Raw genomic sequence first — 21,193 nt, 5'->3', positions numbered from 1 at the left:
TTTTAATGGGAAATGTAGGCTACGTTTCGGTCTAGACCTAGATCTTTAGGTGGATTTGAAGTGAACTTTTTTGTTTTTTGGGGGAGATGCCCAGACAATTACGGCATCAAAAGTAATCAACACTGTTTGACCAGTTTTTATTGTATAGTTTGTTCATAGTTTGTTGCCTCAACTCCTACAATTCCAAGTGCTTGTCAGGGTGGGGGGGCAAATATGATTATTTTTGGGGGTCCCCAGTTCAAATAGGATTATTTTGGGGGGTCCCCAGTTCAAATACGATTATTTTGGGGGGTCCCCAGTTCAAATACGATTATTTTGGGGCGTCGCAGCCTGAAAAGATAGAGAACCACTGCTGTAGACAGTGTGTAGAGACGTCCACTGCTGTTGATCTGCATTGACACCCAGTGGACATATTTGTCACTACAACCTCATTCACACACGAGTATTGGTATTATTGACACGTGAACTCATATGGTTCATCTCTGGTAATAGGACCTCAAACTGACCGCCACTTGTTTATTTCTGTGTAACTTGAGAAGAAAATGTTGTGTGGCTTTTGGTTTCAAAATGAGCTATCATCCATTTGACAAATAGTTCCTTGGGTAAGTTAACAAAACAAAAAATATTTCCAAAATGTAGCCTAGAACTATAGCTATTTGTTGGGTAGCCTACATAATATGCTCATAGGCTGTTTATGATTCTATCTAAATGTAATGATGCAAATTAAAGTGTAAGGAACTGAAAGAGAGAAACGATTCTGAGGAGCTTGTGTGAGGTGTGTGGGAAAAGTTTACCTACTTTTAGAAGGGTTCATTACAATGATGGATGTGCTTGTAATGGATACTGTGTCATGTTATCTAATATCTATGATTTTTTTTTGATTGGTGGACTGATTATATATATTAGGCTACTGTATATTCTATATGACTGTGTGTGGCATGCTCTCAGAGTCCAGCATTGCTTGGAACAACAACCAATTACATTGTTGTCCTGCAGGTGGATAAGCTTGAAACAAGTTCTGAGCGTTCTGGGACGTGACTAATTCTATGAGTCCCTCGTCTAGTATTAAAAGTATTAGCTGTCGATATGTAACAATGGTTCCCACCACAAGGTCAAGGAGAGGAAGGAACTGTGGACCAGGGGGGCAGACAGAGTCATGTCCTATGGGCCTATTAGAAGGACCTCTATACGCCCTGAAGCCTTGACAGCCTTGCCTGATCCAAAAAGCCTGGGCTGGGTGAGGTCTCATGTCCTTTACAGCAGTGGTTCCCAAACTTTTTAGCTCAAGAATTTTCATGTCTCTCCGTGACCCAAACTAGTGAAAATAGCAGATCTACATTGTGGGTCTGCTATTTTCACCATTTGATTTTTTTTCATTTATGGAAATTATTATTATTATTTTATTTTATTCATGAAATACTTTTGGAAAATGTTGGAATTGTTTTTAATTGATGAAAATACTTTTTCTTTTTGTCTTTATTTTTTATGTAGGAAAAGAAAAAAAGGGGATGTTTATTCGCGACCCATAAAAAATATGTCCGCGGCCCAAACATGGGTCCCGACCCACTGTTTGGGAAACTGTTTGGGAAACAGTGCTTCACAGGATGTAAGGTGTTCTGTATCTCACTCAGCACATTGGCAGAACATTCTCTCGGCAAAGGTACTCAAACCTCTTGCCCTTTGACCCCCCTCCCTTTCCTTCTCCCTTAGTACTACTGAGACCTGTTATGTAATGTTTGGATAGTGGTTACCATGCAGTGGTTACCAGTGGTCCACCATGTTTGAATGAAGGGATTAATGTAAATATCATCACTTACTTTCTAACAAGACAATGAAAATGCTACATTTCTGCATGGTATGTTCAAAGTTAAAATTGTATATATCGGCGATGAAGAGGCAATACCATCACAGTCTTTCCTCTTTTTATTGTCACTCATCCAACATTATTTTCATTGAGTTAAACGTATTTAGTAATCCAATGAAAGCACAGACTCTCTTTTACAGAGAGTCTGTACATTCTTATGTGCACACACACGCGCGTGTGTGTGTGTGTGTGTGTGTGCACATAAGAAAATAACAAACAACACAAAATTAAACACAAAACTAAATAATAAAATAACAACCCAATAATGACTTGTCCCTCACAACCACTGATGTTACTCTCTCTCTCTCCCAAACATTCGACCACAGGCTTCATCACTTGAATTCTACAGGGATGGTGGTGGTCACACTCCAAGCCTCTTTGTATACAGATCAGTACACACAGTAAAATCTAGTATAAATGTAACTCTGAAGAGTGTACACATTTGTACATTTTTGGGAGTTCCATACGCGAGAGTGCGGTCTAGCCAACTGCCAACACCAACTCGGGACTCCTGAATCGCTGCCCTCCACACCCTCCTGTCTAGCATCAGGGTCTTGAGCTCTGCAGTGTTGTTAGCTATAAGCTGTCGCGCCGCAGTCCATCTACGTAGGTGGTGCGCCTTTGGCTTTGCCCTGGGTTGGCTCCCATAGTGTCAGTTTGCTTACCACTATAGTTCCATGCAGATGCCTGACTCAGTGCCCTGCCAGGCTCATCCTTCTCTCTCTGACTTTGTCTGTGACCCACCCGCGGTAGGCCCCTGTAGAGCAGTGGTTCTCAATCTTTTCAGGCCGTGACCCCCCAAAATAATCATATTGAGGACCCCCCACCCTGACAAGCAATTGGAATTGTAGTTGAGGCATTACATTTTGTTTGACTCGGTTCCACAGATAAATATTGTGAAAATAGTAGATCTACAAGCTCACAAGCTCTTTTCTTTTGTCTCGTTCTTCTCATAATATTTGACAATTTGGCCAATGTTTGACTATTCTTATAGTATAGTTTGTTGATTACTTTTGATGCAGTAATGGTCATATTTCTTTGTCTTTCAGAGGTATTAAGAGATATTAAAAAGGTCTTAAAAGTCTTTAAATTGTCACTTTAAAGTGTAGAAGTGTGCCGATACCCTGTATACACTTATACTGTATGTCGGTTAGTTTACTGTTGAGTGAGAAAACAATGTTTCACATTAAGCATATAATCTAGGGACCCCCCCAAATCATTTGGGGACCCCCCTGTGTCCCCTGTTGTGCTGTGAGGCGGGTCCATGTCTCAGCCCCATACAGCAGTACTGAGTCTGACTCCACTGTAGCTACGATCTTAAGGTGTTTTCCCATGTCTAATTTCCACCCTCTCCTCATCCCATGCAGGACATTCCAGGCAAGTGCCCTCCGGACCTTCAGGTCCTGTTCCGTTGAAGCAGTCCAGGCCCCGAGATATTTGAAGTCCTCGACTGCCTATTCTCCGTGTTAACTGTCAATACCTTGGCATTGAGCTTGAGGTCGATCTTCCTGCACTCCATTTCTTCAGCCAGTAGTAGTTCCCTTCCTTTTTCAATGTCAATACTGTGCAGTATTCAACTAAACCCATGATTTTTTTAAATTTTGTGCAGGCTTTTCTCATTTATAATAATAATCTCTCAAGACAGATCCTCCAAAAAGATTAAATGTTTTATTTTATATGAAATGTTTGCCGAATGGGCTCCAGTTCCCTACCAGATTGTTCCCCAGAAGACTTGAATGATATTGCTACTCTGACACAGAGCTAGCGTGCCAGATTGGCTCTCCACCTCAGGACCCAGACAGTTCAGCCTATCCATCTGTCCACATGGGGTCAGTGGTCAGGGTCTGGGCATGCGTTCAAGGTCGTCATGCGCTGATTGGCCAAGGAAACGTCTAATTGCAAAGGAACGGGGACGTTTCCTGAGATGAGCGGCGTTGGGGCAGACCCCGGTCTGCACAGAGCTGACAGACAGAGAGGAAGAGGTTTATGACTAGGCCAGTAAAGATGAGCCGAGGGAGAGACAACAGCATTTTCATTCTAGCATTTTCAACAGCATAGCATTGCAATAGGCAGGGATGGGGGGGTGTGAGGAAGAGAAAGAGGTATGGAGGGATGAGAGCGTGAAAGAGGCAGGGAAGGAGTGAGTGAGTGAGGAGGGTAGAGGACAAGAGATTGTTTGTGTTCCCTTGTGTGTGTGTGTGTGTGTGTGTGCGCGTGCGTGCGTGCGTGCGTGCGACAGAGATGATATCAAGAGGATCTATCATAAAAACATTACCTTGTTTGTTAACGTTAAGCGACAACATTAGTATTGTGCAGAATAGACAAGTACTTAGATAAGACAAATCATAACATGGTAACATAATTGTGGTAACATACTACATACTAGTAAATAATATAATTTATTATAATATATATTGTAAAAAAAAGAGTAAAGAAAATTACCTCAGTATTCAACTATCATGTTACTTTTTCCTTTTGAGATGGAGAAATTACAAGACAAGGCGATACTGCTTTCTTTCTTCTTTTCTTACAGTTGAATACAGAATATTAGCTAAACAGCTAAACAGAATGTATTTTCACCTGAGAAAGAGAAACACCCTGGTTTAGTCTCTGTACAATGATTGTATCCAGCTGGACCCAAAGAAAAGACATGCTGTCTATAGTCTGTATGTACAGTATATACAGTAGAGGAGTACAGTATCTATGCATGTGTTTATCTATGTGCATACATACATGCGAACAGTATGTGAGTGTATTAAGTGTGTGTTTGTGTTAATCCTCTGGTTACATACAGTAGGGTGTGCACGTGTGTGTGTGTGTGTGCGTGTGTGTGTGTGTGTGTGTGTGTGTGTGTGTGTGTGTGTGTGTGTGTGTGTGTGTGTGTGTGTGTGTGTGTGTGTGTGTGTGTGTGTGTGTGCGTGCGTGCGCGCGTGCGCGTGTGCGTGTGTGTGTGCGTGTGCGTTCATGCGTGCATGTACAGTATATGTGCTGGTTGGCGGTCTGGGTTAGTTGTCCAGGCCCGTTATGCAGACAGGGTTATACAGCATGACTTCCTGAAGAGGGTGGAACTTCCTTCTTGCCAATCAGCAACAGGACACTTTTGGAGCAGGGTTAAGTATACAAGAGCAGGTTCTGCACGACACGGATTGGAGGGCTGTGAAACGCTGCTCCTCCGGTGCATAATATTGGAAAATCATATTACTTTTGCACCATATCACCATATATGTATAATATTAGCTTTTCTGCTTTCAGGACTGAATGCGTATTGAATTGTACTTTTTAGTAATGAATTGTACATTTTAGTGATGACTGTGTCATTACAATATTCTTGTGAAGCAAGTGTAGCCTGTCCAAAGCTGCACTTACTGCATAGCTGCATATGCATGCAGTGTATTTTCAAGTACTCAGGTAATTTGCAGATAAATTACATCCAACAAATGTTACACTCATTTGGGTCAATACCCTCTGAATTGTACTGTGAACACTTCATTTAGCTAATATGCTTGAACAACTTACCAGGAGTGCAACAGCAGAGTAATCTTACATTTCTGGATAGTATCAGCTCACAGTTTAATAACTTCATAATTAAATCAATCTCATATAATTAAATTCTATCTAAAAGAACAGACCTATCATCTTAGACCTGATGTCTTTGTAACTCTGCGCTGTACTGTATAAGATAGTTTTTTTTTTTACTATGCAAGGGATGAGCAGCTTCTGTCAACCTGCCTTTGAACAATACATTTAGTTTCCAACAATGCAGTGGATGACAGTTTCACAGTGATTGCATAAGAGCTCAAATCAAGGAAAGGAAAATCTAGGACAGGTAATAAGCTAGGAAATAAATAAGAGGAGAGGGTCCTAGAAAATCGGGCCATCTTGGAATGCCCTGGTCTTGACCTCACCCCACCCTCTTCCTCCTCTCTCTTACTTATCAGACCCCGAGGGACCTTGCCCACCTCAGTCGTCACTTGCCGTCTCCTCGCCTCTCTCCTCAGAGAGAACACAATGGGCCGTCAGGGAGTCAATGGGGACCACTAAGGAATGGACACTCCAACCCTGGCTAGGAAGAGCTAAGAGGCTCACTCACATACACCAGGTACTGTAACGGGGTGGGGGTGGGCGGTTCTTGGAAGAGAAGGTAGTACAATGTGTTTTGTTAACATCATTGTTTATTAGAGGCTGCCAAAGAATCATATTACAGCAAAACATCAGACCGTTTGATTTGATTTGTTTCTGCTTATGTATTCCTGTTCAGCTGCTGTAGAGGACCTGACAGGATGAGCATGGCCATCCATCCTTTTCTTGAGGTGAGTCATTTATAAAACTTGCCAGCATGACGTAACCATGTTAATAATAAGATTATCCTGTCACTTGGACCTGGGACCTTTCAGGACAGCAATCCTTTGAGGTCTTCCATTTCAAACTTCACTTTCTTTTAAAGTTTTTGTTTTTCACTGCACAAGATAGCCTATTGTGATCAAGATGATCGTGACAAAGATTACTTGGAATCTGAAGACGATCAAATTAACCGTTAAAGGGGAAATCCACCCCTTTTCAATACATTGCAAATTACACGTGATGACTCATCATGGTGTAATTTGCAATGTTAAACCCACAATCAATCCTCCAGTTCAAGGCAACACAGAAAGGGGGGAACTTTTTTCTTATTTCCACACAACTCCTTTATGCTATATTAATGACATAGTTAAATATTGAAAAGGGGTGGATTTCCCCTTTAACCTGTTAATTTAAGTCTGACTTACATTAACACTCAATTTCACTGGGTAGTTTTTAAACCCTTCACCGCTTCTACTCTGCTCATCTGAACACAGAGCAGGTTTAAAGGAGACTGCACTGGGTTCAATTTGTCATTATAAAGTCATTATACATTCTCTGTGAGTTTGATTCTGTGTTCATTACCAATTGTTCTGTGTGTTATTTTTACTTGGTGTCACAGTTTAAAGTTAATTCAGTGTGTACCAGCCTGACTCTGAACGTGGGCTGTACTTGGACCAGTCATACGGTTCAGTGAGGATACAGATATGCAGGGGTTCTGGGGAAACACTAGTTGGACTCTGGGGACCTGAGCAAGACAGGCAGGAAAAAGGAGGAGAGGAGAGATCACACAAATAGCTGACAAAAATGAATGATGCTCAGACATACTCATGGAAAATCCAGGGGTGGTCCACTTTGTTCAGAATCCATTGCCGTTATTATTTTCTGCCCTGTTGATGCGCTGTAATCATGTTATGATACAGTATATCTATTCAAGAATGATGTATGAAAATACATTCAAGAAAATCAAGAGAATAAAGTGGGCTTGCTGAAAATGCTGAAAGAAATCATTGTTTGATTTGATTTGAGTGAAGGCCGTTAACAAATAATAAAATCTCATTAACAACATGAACCATAGCATTCCTATTCTGGGCATAATGTCATAATAGCTGAACATTCACAGAAATTAGTAGATCTGCAAGCTCATATTTTCAGCAAGTGGTGTAGTGGGAAAAACGAGGGGACCAAGTATACCAGGGACCCCTTTGTTGACCCCGGTCAACAAAGTAAATAGGGTTTAAGTGGTTAAACAAGGAAGCAGGCCATATGTGGAGAGACTGTGTTGTGTTGTGTTTTTATAGGGCGTACAGGACAGTTACAGAGGGTGTACGTTTACTTACTAACTTACTAACTCCGTTTGTCACTGCAGCTTAACACTTGACGTGCCTAAGTACTGTAGATTTGAGGAGACTGCATTATAGAGTTTTTTCTCCGCACATTTATTTTCAAAACATCTTGGTGGTATCATCTCAGATGCATGAGTTTTGATTACCATAATTTGGAGGGGTTATTTTCAAAACATTACATGTCCTCAACACTTGAAGTTCAGTATTTAATATCTCTCATATAGAAGACGTGGGCCCTATTCTGGGCGCCGCCTTACCCAAAAAGCCAATCTACAAGCTCACAACGTGTCGATGTAGATCTGCTAGTTGAACTATTTGAAAATGTTTTTCAAAATAGTAAAAAATGGCAAAGAAGTTTAGGGATAATGGGTAAGGCGGCGCCCAGCCTGCCCATCAGCCACATGGCTCGGCAAAGCTTTCTACAATGCATTAATCATCAGACAACTAATGGACTCTCCAGCAGGTTTTGCCTGCTGTGTGTGTGAATGATAACAGCAGTACAGTGGGTGGAAGTTAAAGAGGGAGGATGTGAAAGGGTGGAGAACATGGAGAACATGTCCTGCCATGTCCTGCCTCCCCCCGCACGTGGACACACACACACTACTCCTTCACCTCCTTGCTCCTCCTCTTGCCTGGTATATGACAGGATGTGAGGAAAAGAAGAGGATGGGGAGGTCGACAGGCTGAGATGGAGATGAAGTCGTAGAGGGGGTGTAGTTGGTCGGTTTAACCGAATGCACTGTCCCGCAAAGAGACCGGTACTCCTGAAGATAAGAGGAAGAAAAAGGAGTTTGTTTGGAGGCCAGGAACACTGCTGACCCAAATGATTCTCATGGTGGTAGTGGGAAGGAAGGGATTTAGTGACGGGGGGGTGACTTCATCATGAAATTAACAAACACTCAATTTAATTTAACAATTAACATACTTGTCTCAGACAAACAACGAAATCTCCCAACTTTTTAGGTGTTCAGAATTCGATTTGCTTTGTGGGACCTCAACCCTAACCCTAACCCATAAGACACGCTTTTGATACCCCCTCTTCTTGTCATTCACTTTCATGTTTTATCCCTGCTTCTGGTCAGACTGAAATACTGTAAATACATGCATTTCCTTTTGGTCTGATTTGTTTGATATTTATGTTTGGTAATATCACAATTTTATTAGAGATGTTTAACCACACTAACTCTGAAGTCCCTATTTTGCAAAATAAGGACAAAGAATGTGTCAAAATGTCCCCTCTGTTATTGATGTAACACGTTGTGAGCTTCATGTCCCCTCTGTTATTTTCACAAAATGAACCCTGGTCGTAGCTATTATGCTCATGTATCTGTATGTACAGTATATGAAACCACAAAGGGCCAGTCAGTGTGTGTTCAGTGTGAGCTTGCCTGAAACGTGGTTCTCCTGAAAAATTCATAACTGGTCAATGTTCAAATGACCTCAGTTGTTTTTCTGGCTAAAGTTCCTTGCCAACCCACAGGCATTTAATTTACAATCAAACGAGGAAACGCTGACTGGTTATTGTTACACACAGGTCGTTGTAACCTCCATGAACTCACTGCACTGGAATGATATTATGTATTAACCCAAAGCCATTATGCAAGTCTAATCTATATTGGAATTTTTTTTTTGCCATAGCCAACATCTCAAGAATCAAAGACTTGCTCAGTGAGAGTGCGAATGGAACTGAATGGAGCCATAAGGATTTTACTATGTACAGTAGTTGTAACAATGGTTAATACTGTCCTCTCTTTGTCTCTTCCTCAGAAACCTATCTCCTAGAATGCTGCTTTTCTGCCAGAACTTTTTGTCCTGTACTGATGAACCCAGGAGCAATTTTGTCTGGCTATTGTTGCTAAGTCCTATAGACAGGTATAACAGCTTGCTTTAGCGTAGTTTTGCAGTGGCAGTCACATGAATATCTTCAATGAATAAAATAATTAGCTGCTCTGTGTTTGACATAAAACTTTTCTATTATGTGTAGATGAAATTGATTTAAATGCATTACCTTCATAATTGTACAGGCCTCAGAATTAAAATCAGTTTATTATACTGTATGTTCAGATTATACAAACATATTTACATGGTATTCAGAAATATGGCATGTCAAGTATATATAATATAATAAAACAAAGGTCATCAAGTTTATGTCTTGTCATTGTATTCCTGTTTATTGGTTTAGTGTGTGAAAATAATATAGCCTACAAATTGTACCTCGTCACAAGGTGCTTATTGTACTTATTTGTACACTTAAATTGACGCTGTACTGTGCAGCAGGTTCATCAGAGCACTCAGACATCTGGGATGTACTGTGGTATTTCCGAAAGAGGCGCATTTCCATGTCGTTGAGCAGCACTGAACAGCTTTACTATGAAACCTCCAAAACAATAGAGCTGAAGGAAGCGCTGGTCACTGACTTTTTCCTCCCCACAAGACGCACTTCCCTTCACCACTTCTACTCTGCTCATCTGAACACAGAGCAGGACGCATGAAACTGTACCAAAGAGAAATGGAACCTTTATATTTTGTTGTATTTATGCTTCTGCGACTCGCCTCTACGTGTAAGTATAGCTACAAGTACTGGAAGTGTCAGTAGTAGGCTTACTATAGGCTAGTTCAGTGGTTCTCAAAGTGGGGTCCAGTGACTCTCAGGGTTCCTTGAGGGGGTTCTAAATGGACCAGTCCATTTGGTATGTGTATACTGTCAGAGTTAAGGAGAGACTATGACATTTTAAAGTTTGAGAACCACTGGGCTAGTCTATACATTTTCGTAAATAATCTGAATGAGGAGGATGTTGGGCTTTTGAATGAAAGAGCAGTGTTCATCCTTATATTATTATGGGTTGTACAAACGCTTTTGGCTAATGCTGTACCTAGTCTTCGGGTTATCAAATTAATAGCCTCATTTAAAATCTGTCATTTAGCTAAACACGTTTAACCTGATTATCATGAGGACGTTTCTGGCTTTTTTTTTACTCACTTGGTCAGATTAAATTAACTAATTCCCATTTACGTGTAATTAAAATGATAATGTTCTGATTTAAGCTATAGACTATTTTGATTTGCAAACTGTGGTATAAGAAAAGAAAAAGAAAATCAGACCTACATGTGCTAATGCCAAAATGCATTGGCAATGACTGACAAGGATTTGATTAGTTTTCCTTCTTTTTTGTGTGACTTAAATGAGTCCTATACACTCATTCACATCGAATGACACAATTTGATGCCATGTCCAGTTATGTAGGCTATATACTTTTACAAAAGGAAGCTGTCAAAAGAAAGTTTTGAGGGGGGGGAATCGTATTTGAAATAGGTTTGTGTTGGGCAGTGGTGGAAAGTAACTAAGTACATGTACAGTACTCAAGTACAATTTTGAGGCACCGACTTTTACTTTACTGGTGTACTTCCAATTTTCTAGATTTTTACTTCTACTCCACTACATCTCAGAGGCAAATATTGTAGGCTACTGTTTACCTCACTACAATTATTTGAAAATGTTAGTTACTAGTTACTTTGTAGATTTGTATCATTATTACAAAACATGCATTAACCACTTTATCCCTAGGCCTATATACTTCGGCAATTTTCTAAATATGTTTATACATTGTGAACACTTGTAAAACGGGACATTCTGCATAACGAGTACTTTTACTTTTGGTACTTTAAGTACATTCTGATGCCAATACTTTTGTACTTTTTACTCAAGTCAATTTTGATTAGGCCTACTGGACCTTAACTTAGCAACAGAGTATTTCTGCATTGCACAATTGATACTGTTACTTATAAGTAAAATATTTCAGTACTTTTTCCACCACTGCTTTCCAGCGGGGTTCCTCATCATGCACACACCGAAGAAACTGTGCCTGTCGACCCACAAAGCGACCGTCATCCTCGGACAGTGCGACGTGACCAGCTCCGCTCAGCAGTGGCGATGGACGAGCGACGCCAAGCTGCTCCACGCCATGACCTCCAAGTGTCTGTGGGCCAATCCCAGCAGCTCGCTGCCTCGCCACGCGCGCCTCGTGTCCCTGGACGAATGCTCGGACGCACCCGCGTGGCGGTGTTATGACACGAGGGGCACGTTCGGCCTGGCGGAGGCGCAGATGTACCTGAAGAAACAGGGCATAAGACTGGTGATCAGGGGAGACCCCAGGTATTCTAACTGGACCGGGTACGACGTCGACTCTGGGGGGAAACACGTCATGAGGTCTCTGTGTCCGAGCACAGGTGAGCTGTTTGAGTGAGTAGTGGGTAGTGTGTGTGTGTGTGTGTGTGTGTGTGTGTGTGTGTGTGTGTGTGTGTGTGTGTGTGTGTGTGTGTGTGTGCACACACGTGTGTGCACGTGTGTGCACGTGTGTGCCTGCAGCAGCTGCTGTTGTTGTTGTTGTTGTTGTTGTAGGTGACCATGAGCCACTAACATGCAGTCAGTGTAGGCCTATTGTATGCCTTTTATAGGCTTTTAACAAATCAGTGGCAGGCCTATGTTACAAGTTCAAATTGACAGATTTCTGAAGAATGAAATGCAATGACTGACTGTTCAGCCTGTGGACTGTTGAATGCCTCCCAATATCTTTGGGTTTACACAGCAGAGGATGACATTCTCACTCAGTCATCTTTGGGTTTACACAGCAGAGGATGACATTCTTGGTTCTACTTCCTTGCACGCTGTTGTCGGTGCCCTATCGGCCCACTCACTCAGACAGGAAAAACGTCAGCAGTGTTCTTCCTGCCAAAGTTGGTCACAAAAGGTGACTGAAAGAGAACCCTTGGTCCAGAGGTTTGCCAACAATTTGACAGAAGGTGTTGACATGTTATGTTAGTGAAACAATACACACACTTCAAGACTCCACAAGTAAAAGGCAGAGTGTTAATCTAACCCTGAGAGCGTAAAAATGTACCCAAATCCATTTTCAAATTCTCAGAGTCACTCAGGAGGATATATTTCTGGATTTTATTCTGTACGGTCTAATTTTCATCCATGAGACTATGTCAGAAAGAAGAACAGATCAGAATAGAATAGAATAGAATAGAATAGAATAGAATAGAATAGAATAGAATAGAATAGTGCATGACAGGACAGGATTTCCTGCTGTTGTGAAAAGAGTTGTGGACAGGTCACTTCGAATACAGTATGTCCTTCTCAACACATCTCAGTGTTAGCTCTGGGGCAACTTTAATTTGGATTTCATTTCAACACGCAAAAACACGTTTCTTCCCTGTCTTTCCTGTGAATCGAACATCATTTAAAAAATCCTGTAATGCTTCCACAGGACAGAAAATAAATAAATTAACCCCTGACTTTCTAAAATATTAATTTCGGTTTGCAGCCTTTCAAAACAGATGAATACAAAACTTCAATGCAAGATTAATAGAATGATAGAGTCAGCTATATTGTTGGAGCTTATACACATTTGATATTACTTATTTGAAGTGAGACATTTGACATACAAAGTCATATTTTGTTTCATCTGTGTTTCCTGTATGGTTTCTCTTATTCATATGCATTTCCCTTTATTTTCTAGACACAACGCCCTTTTCAACTACATTGTATTCATCCACCCATAAGCCCCTGTGGTTCACCAGCAGCACCAACCCTGTCATGAGAACTCCTCCCATTACTGAAACTGATGAACAGTTGTCAAATACAGTAAAGACCCTCAGGACACCACAACAAGTCTCCACATCACATGATGACCAGACAACTCCAAACAACACTGCAACTTTCATAAATGAGATTGAGAAGACACGAACTAGAAGGACGGCAACGTCAGATTTCGTTCCAAACGTCTCAACCTCTGTCACTGAGTTATTGGATTTGAACAGCAGCCATACTGTCTGGTCCAGCTCAGCTCATACTGTCTCGTCCAGCAGCTCCACTGACTCGTCTACAGAGGAATCAGTAAGCATTTTGACCAGACACAAACTTGAACCGGGGACCCTGGCCAAGACACCGTCAGTACTCCAAGAAGTTTCCACCTTCTCTGATGGAGATACGCTGGTGTCAAATTCACCCTCTGCTGTGAATGTGGTTTTCTTAACAGTTTCCTCTGTGCCCCATGGAAGTGACAAGACAGATTCAGTAGTTACTTCTGAGGTCATGGCAATGTCTGATACGAAAGCAACTGCCACTGTTGGCTCATCAACCTCTGTTGATTTTTCGGTTCACAAACTTGAACCGGGGACCCTGGCCAAGACACCGTCAGTACTCCAAGAAGTTTCCACCTTCTCTGATGGAGATACGCTGGTGTCAAATTCACCCTCTGCTGTGAATGTGGTTTCCTTAACAGTTTCCTCTGTGCCCCATGGAAGTGACAAGACAGATTCAGTAGTTACTTCTGAGGTCATGGCAATGTCTGATACGAAAGCAACTGCCACTGTTGGCTCATCAACCTCTGTTGATTTTTCTACTTCGAGTAGTGAGTCAAACTCTGCCACCACACATATGGCATATTTGACTTCGGACGACAGGGTCACATCTAGAACAATGTATGCCCCTCCCACAATGACCACAGATCAGCCATCAACCCCAGCTCCCTCTACAACTCCTCGTGAGCCTTTGACAACAGAGTCAGTAGTTAAATCGACAGTGGAGGTCGACCCAACGACAACCCCTCAAGCTACACCCACCACATCAACAACCACATCTACAACTACCTTAACCCCATCTACAACGTATACAGTTGCACTAAGTACCTCAGCAGGTCCTACACTTCCAAATGGTCCAACATCTACCACAGAACCAACCACAATTACCCCTGAGTCAACAACCACAGCTTCCACAGTTCCACCCACCACTCCCATGATCACATCCTTTATCTCCACCACCACATCCACTATCACCACAGCTGCACCCACAACAAGAGAAATCACACCTACCACCACTGAAGCCATTCCCACTACTTACACAACCACACCTACCACTCCCACACCCAGTACAACTACAACCATATCCTTTGACTATACTATGACAACCAATCAGACAACAAACACTGCTCCACCATCCACCATCAGCACCACAGCCAAAACGACCAGTACAACTACCACAATACCACCCACAACAACCACAACACTTCCTGCAACAGTTGCCTCAACTACAACTACATATCTAACTACTTCTCCAACTACAACTACATCTCCAACTACATATCCAAGTACAACTACATATCCAGCTACATCTCCAACTACAACCACAACTACATATCCAACTACAACTATATTTCCAACTACAACTACATATCCAACTACAACTACATCTCCAACTACATATCCAAGTACAACTACATATCCAACTACATATCCAAGTACAACTACATATCCAACTACATATCCAACTACAACTACATATCCAACTACAACTACATATCCAACTACAACTACATATCCAACTACAACCACAACCACAACTACAACTACATCACCAACTACAACCACAACTACATATCCAACTACAACCACAACCACAACTACAACTACATCACCAACTACAACCACAACTACATCTCCAACTACATATCCAAGTACAACTACATATCCAACTACATATCCAACTACAACTACATATCCAACTACATATCCAACTACAACTACATATCCAACTACAACCACAACCACAACTACAACTACATCACCAACTACAACCACAACTACATATCCAACTACATTTCCAACTACAACTACATATCCAACTACGACTCCAGAACCGACCACCACCCAATTGGTAAGTTATGATGTTTCTTATAGGAGAACTTGACCCCTTTTCAACCTTTTCTCCTTATATCCATCTTCTTCACTAATGCTCACTAAGATGGTAATTGTCTATTCGCTCTGTGTCTTGGAAGCAAGCTCAGGACAGCTTGAAAATGGCAACATTAATGCACACCAACATATTGATAAAATAATGGCCAGAGGGAGCAGCTTAATTTACTTGGTGCTGTAAGCCTATTCAATGGATTTGAAAAGTGTCTTCAACAACTCCAGAGGTTCGCCATTAGATGTTGGCAGCTAGCTATAATGTCTTTTTTTGTGTTTGGCCGTGGGCAGGGATTATGTTTTCCCCCTGTCTGTCTGTCTGTCTGTCTGTCTGTCTGTCTGTCTGTCTGTCTGTCTGTCTGTCTGTCTGTCTGTCTGTCTGTCTGTCTGTCTGTCTGTCTGTCTGTCTGTCTGTCTGTCTGTCTGTGTTTTCTACTGGTGCCGTTATTCAGAACTTCAGGTTCAAGTTCAAGATTGTTGTTATGTATATTATATGATAATACAATTAAATACTTACAATAAAATAATGCACTCTAAAAGTCAGTTGGAAACGTCAAGCTATTTTGCAACCTAGCTATTTGTAAAAATACAGGCTTATTAACTTGAGTTAGGCTACATTGGTTCATTGAAAACCTATCGTGTACTTCACAGAAATTAAATAATTTGAACAATGGCTTTGCAACCTTGGGTTTTGAATAGAAGGCTATTCTTTCTCAATAAGATAACATTTTCATCTGTGCTATTATTAGGGTGATGTTCTTTGGCCCAGGAATTAAGGCTGTTTCCTATTTCCGAGGGAAAATAGGGAAAATCATAACTCATATACTGCTGCTCTACTATAACAATGGCTCATGGGGGCCTAATTGGTTCATGTTTGATCGGCTAAAGGTCCTCAGAGAAAGTCCAAGGCAGGCAGGAAGGAAAGAAGGGTGGGGTGCATGGTGGGGTGCCGAGGGGAGAGAGACTGCCTGCTTCTGTTAGAGAGTTTAGTGAAAGTTTAAGATAGGACAGATCCCTTAGAGAAAGGTCTGCGGGCTAGCTGATAAACGCTGTCAAACACTTAAAGCTAGGATATACCATTTTGATTATTTCCACAGATTTAATTTTTTAGAGGGTGGATAATTGGGCGTTAACAAGCAGGTTATTGTTAGCTTGTCATTCCATCAGCTGTCTCTGGTTGGATGTTATGGATTGAGGCGGTTGAGGGGAGAACTATGTAGTTGTGTTGTGGGACCTGGCTGTATAGTGACAGCTTGGAGGCACCATCTAGCTTTTGCAGAAACTAGTTATGACAACCAACTTTGTAAAATCCCTGGAATTTCCGTTGTTACTAATAACCGAACGGACCGATTTAAACCAACGACCGCGATGCTCCAATGCGCAACACGTTATTTGATACTTGGTTTACTGTGGAGTCTTTTCGAGGTGAGCTACTGTAGCCGGTAACCGGAAGCCTTGCCCCAAAACACGCTCGCCCCCATTTTTTTTTTGGCGGACCAGCGGTTTTTGTAATCTTGTATTTGTTTTACTGGTGATAACTAAGGTTAGAAATACGTTTAGGGTTAGGCATTGTTTGACTGAGGTTACGTTTAGGAATAAGGGTAGGTTTAGGCATAGTTTACTGAGGTTACGTTCAGGAAGGAATAGCCTACCAGGTGAATACCGCCGGATTTGCCCCGGTGCGACTGTGTTTTGGGGCGAGCGTTTTGTCTGCACACATTCCCTAATAATAACACTGCGTTCATTGTGTTTACTTTGCCTGTTCGTTATTTTAACTGCCTTTCAGATACAGACGACCGAAGCTGCCAAGAAGTGCTCAGTCAACTTAACAGAAATCAATGCCAACTCGGATTCTATTGTTGTCACATTGACCAGCGCCGGCGAAGGCTGCAACTTCACAGTGTTTCATCATGAGAATACTCAGTCTGATGATGATGTGACAGACAGCTGTCAACAGAATGGATCATATGATCATGTCTGCGAGATCCTGGGTCTGGATCCTGGGACTTTGCACCGTTTGGGGGTGATCTCCACAAAGGATGGAGAGCGAGCCGACATATCAGTGCGAACAGGTCAGTCTGTTTTATTATTATTTATGATTTTATGATTTTAAATTATTATTATTATTAATTTATTTTTTACAATTCTTTTTTATTATTGTTTATGTTTTTCCCGACGTTTAATCCGTAGGGTAGCCCAGTAGTGGAAAAATTATACTCAATCAATAACAACGTTGTAAAACATACTCTGTTATAAGTAAAAGTCTGCTATTTAAAATTCACTTGAGTAGAGGTATACAAACGTTTTGGCATAAAAAATGTACTTAAAGTAGCCTACCAACAGTACTCATTATTCAGAATGTCCCATTTTCACAAGTTTTCAAAATGCATAAAAATCTTTTGAAAATAGCAGATCTACAAGTTCACAATGCATTGCATTGGACATGTTGTGAGCTTGTAGATCGGCTACTTTCAAATAGCCGGTGTAGGGCTGAAGTGGTTAATGTATGTTGTGTAATAATAATCAAAATCTACAAAGTAACTAAAGTTGTCAAATAATTGCAGCGGAGTAAAAAGTACAATATTTGCCTCTGTAGTGGAGTAATAGAAAATTGGAAACACTCCAGTAAAGTAAAAAATCCTCAGAAGTGCACTTAAGTACAGTACTTGAGTAAATGTACTTAGTTACTTTACACCACTGCCTATATATTATTAGAAATAATAATAATAATAATAATAATAATAATAATAATAATAATAATAATAATAATAATAATAATAATAACAATAACAATAACAATAATTATAATTATAATTATAATTCTGTTTATAATTGTAATTTGAAAAGATCTGACATGTATTTTCGTTGTGTTTAAACTTGGTGTAGCCTAATATTCTGCATGGCCAAGATTTATTAGTGTCCGGACATGCCTTTTTGCTGGTAATAGCTCGAATTTACATGGAACTTGTAAGCAACATTGTAACTTATTTGTCAGCCCAGATCGGCAAATTAAATTAAATATTTTGATTATTGATATCAATTTATATTAAATATGAATATCAAGTTATTCAAACTAGTGATCCCAAGTGGTATACTGTAGCTACAAGTTACACATTTTCATGCCTTTGATATAAAGACAAAATGCTTGAGGATGAAAAATCGTTATGTAAAGTTTACTATCGTTTTGGTTTATAATTTATTTATTCATGTATCAATTAATCAATTAATCAATCAATGTATCAATTATTATTATATCTGAAGTGATTATAAAAGGCTAATAAGAGTATGATCTTCAATTAATGCTTCAACTCTAGTCTGACTATAGCTTACTGATCCTATATGAACAATCATGCCATTTCTTATATTTGATCAAACTTTATTAATCTTTGTGTGTGAAATATAACATAGGCTATCATACCTGTATTGTTCAATAGAGGGCAAAAGTGTTATGAACTTAATAAATGTGTAATTATGATTGGTCAAGCTATTAATAATAAGATACCTTCATTTAAACAGGAAAGTGTAACTGAAGCCAAGGCACGTTCTCTTTTACAGATGAGTCCTGTGTTTATTAGAATGCATTGTTTATTCTGAGATGAAACATCAAAGTTTATGTGTGTCATGTCGACACACGACTCATAGTGTGCCAACATAACTAAAGCTCCCTGCTCCTTTTTCATTAAATTGTCCTCTGTACATCCTTTTGTACATTGTCAAGGCCGTAACCTCAGTGAGCTGCCAAGAATTAAAGCCTTGCCAGAAAACGTTTGTGGGGAAGAGAGGGGGGAGATACAGTTTGTGTTGCGTCTCAAATCATGTTTGATTGTAAAAATGAGAAGTCAAGAACAATGTGGACGACCATCTAATGTTAAGTGTTTGTTCCACGGCGCGTCTACCCTCCCCTCTCACCCCGTCTCTGCTTCCCGCCTTGTATTGTTTCTCTGTATGAACGGATACAAGGGGCCTTCATGCTGTGTGTTTGATTAGATCGAGAGAGAAAGAAAGCACAGAGGACTTTGTCAATTTCAAAGTTGGCCCCTAGAGATTGGAGTGAGATTTTAAAAAAAAATGTTCTAGATGGTGAAAATTACACATTTGTGTTTTGTAGTTATTGCCAGGTCATTGTTCACTTCTCTACTGGGGGGGAAAAAAACTTTAATGATATTTATGGCAGTAACAGCTAGATATCGTATTTGTAGACTAAAACAGTATTTGTAGACTAAAACAGTATTTGTTTGAATGTGTTTGCTGTGAGCATGTCATTAGAATCAACACAAATCTCAGAGTGGTCTACTCTACAATCTTTACAATGATGCTGGGTTTTGTGGCATTGTTATCAGTCATTGTCCTTGGGGTTTTGTCGATCTGCCAGTAGGATTCCTTGGGAAGCAAGGAAGGGCCCTTGGGGAGGAAGCCGTTATTAAGTAAAGGTCGTAGTTCTGCTTGAGCAGTGGGAGGTTTGCCCCCCCACCCACCCGACCTCCCATCCCGTCCTCTCAGCTCCATTTTGACTGGTTTCTACTGTTTCCTGAGCAGGCGAACACTCATTTGAGATACATGCAGGCCTCCAAGTGAAAACGCTGCATTCTTTAAAGCAACCAAAACAATCTTATCGAGCTCCTGCATCGCTGGCCTTCTATTAGAGCACAATGACAGGATACACACACGTACGAATGCACGCACGCACACGCACGAGCGCGCGCGCGCACACACACACGACACACACACACACACACACACACACACACACACACACACACACACACACACACACACACACACACACACACACACACACACACACACACACACACACTGTGATGCCCCACATTATAGTCTGGGTAGTATATGGTATACCTGACGAAGGCCACATCGGCCGAAGCATTGTTATTTTTTACCACTTCATTTATTGGAGTATACCTGACGAAGGCCATATCGGCCGAAACATTGTTATTTTTTACCACTTCATATATTGGAGTATACTTGACGAAGGCCACATTGGCCGAAACGTTGTTATTTTTTACAGCTTAATTAAGAAAAACAAATTGGGAGCATTAAGACGGTGTGCAGACCCTTTCCTTTTGTTCACTAGTATATGGTAGTGCCTGCCTTTTGCTATTAAAGGGATATTTCACTTTCAAAAATTACATCTACTCAAGCCTTTGTGAGCCCCCCAGACAGTTTTTAAGTTGCTTGATTCAGTATTTAGATATTTGATATTCATTGTATCAGACACGCCCCCTTCCCATACAAACCCATTGTAACTTCAAACTCCATTCTAACCATGTTAGATTCATCAAAAACACCAGTCCTTGGTTCTGGTGACTCACCCTGCCCTCCTAATGCGTGAGGGGGCCGTGTTTTTCAGAGAATTCTTTTCATTTTTTTTAATTTTTTTTTTATTGTATTTTATTTTTTTCAGTTTCCCCAAAAAATATTAAAAATAAATGAAAAAAGTAATTGAAAAAACATGGCCGCCTCGCGTATTAGGGGGGCGGTATGAGTCACCAGAACCAAGGACCAGGAGTCTATAAAAAGCCCTGCCCATGGCATTTTGAGTTGAGATCCAGAGGAGACAGACCTGCTGTCTCTACCAGCTCTACGCCGTTCTCCATGCCCCTGTTATGTTTGACTTTACTTTCCATCCATACGCATTGCACTACACTATGCTCCACACATGCACATCTACACTACTGATTTACTGACTCCACACCTCATAGGATCCGTTGTTAATATGTTCTGTTCACCCTCTTTAGTTGATTGTTCTTAGGCCTTATTTAATAAATACACTTTTGTTCTACCTTTACCCTGGTATCCTCCCCAATGTTTGTCATGGCAAGAACCAGCTGTGACAACACACACTCACTCACGCTCGTACGCATGTACACACACACAC

At 40.8% G+C, this 21,193-nt stretch overlaps 1 protein-coding gene and 1 long non-coding RNA gene across 4 annotated transcripts in view; both read left to right on the top strand.

Annotated features, from left to right (window-relative positions):
- The first annotated feature begins 5,834 nt into the window (after positions 1–5,834).
- On the top strand, positions 5,835–9,645 carry LOC308091693. The gene is made up of 3 exons (XR_013933736.1): positions 5,835–5,963; positions 6,123–6,174; positions 9,316–9,645. It is a non-coding gene; the product is annotated as an uncharacterized lncRNA (long non-coding RNA).
- A 362-nt stretch (positions 9,646–10,007) lies between these two features.
- The window catches only part of ptprbl (protein tyrosine phosphatase receptor type B, like), a 34,583-nt gene continuing 23,397 nt past the window's right edge, over positions 10,008–21,193 (top strand). For 2 of the 3 annotated variants that reach the window (XM_080438757.1, XM_080438756.1), the window contains exons 1-4: positions 10,008–10,109; positions 11,374–11,775; positions 13,071–15,265; positions 17,084–17,369. In XM_080438757.1, the coding sequence (XP_080294883.1) occupies positions 10,037–10,109; positions 11,374–11,775; positions 13,071–15,265; positions 17,084–17,369 (2,956 nt within the window). In that variant the 5' untranslated portion in view covers positions 10,008–10,036. Of the gene's footprint in view, positions 10,110–11,373; positions 11,776–13,070; positions 15,266–16,307; positions 16,723–17,083; positions 17,370–21,193 lie in introns of those variants that run through there. The other variant, XM_080438758.1, reaches the window with a different exon arrangement.

Source organism: Gymnoscopelus braueri (genome assembly GCF_963280865.1).
Source record: "Gymnoscopelus braueri genome assembly, chromosome: 9".
Classification (NCBI taxonomy): domain Eukaryota; kingdom Metazoa; phylum Chordata; class Actinopteri; order Myctophiformes; family Myctophidae; genus Gymnoscopelus; species Gymnoscopelus braueri.
Note: the sequence above shows the minus strand (reverse complement) of the source record. Positions and strands in the feature narration are given on the sequence as shown.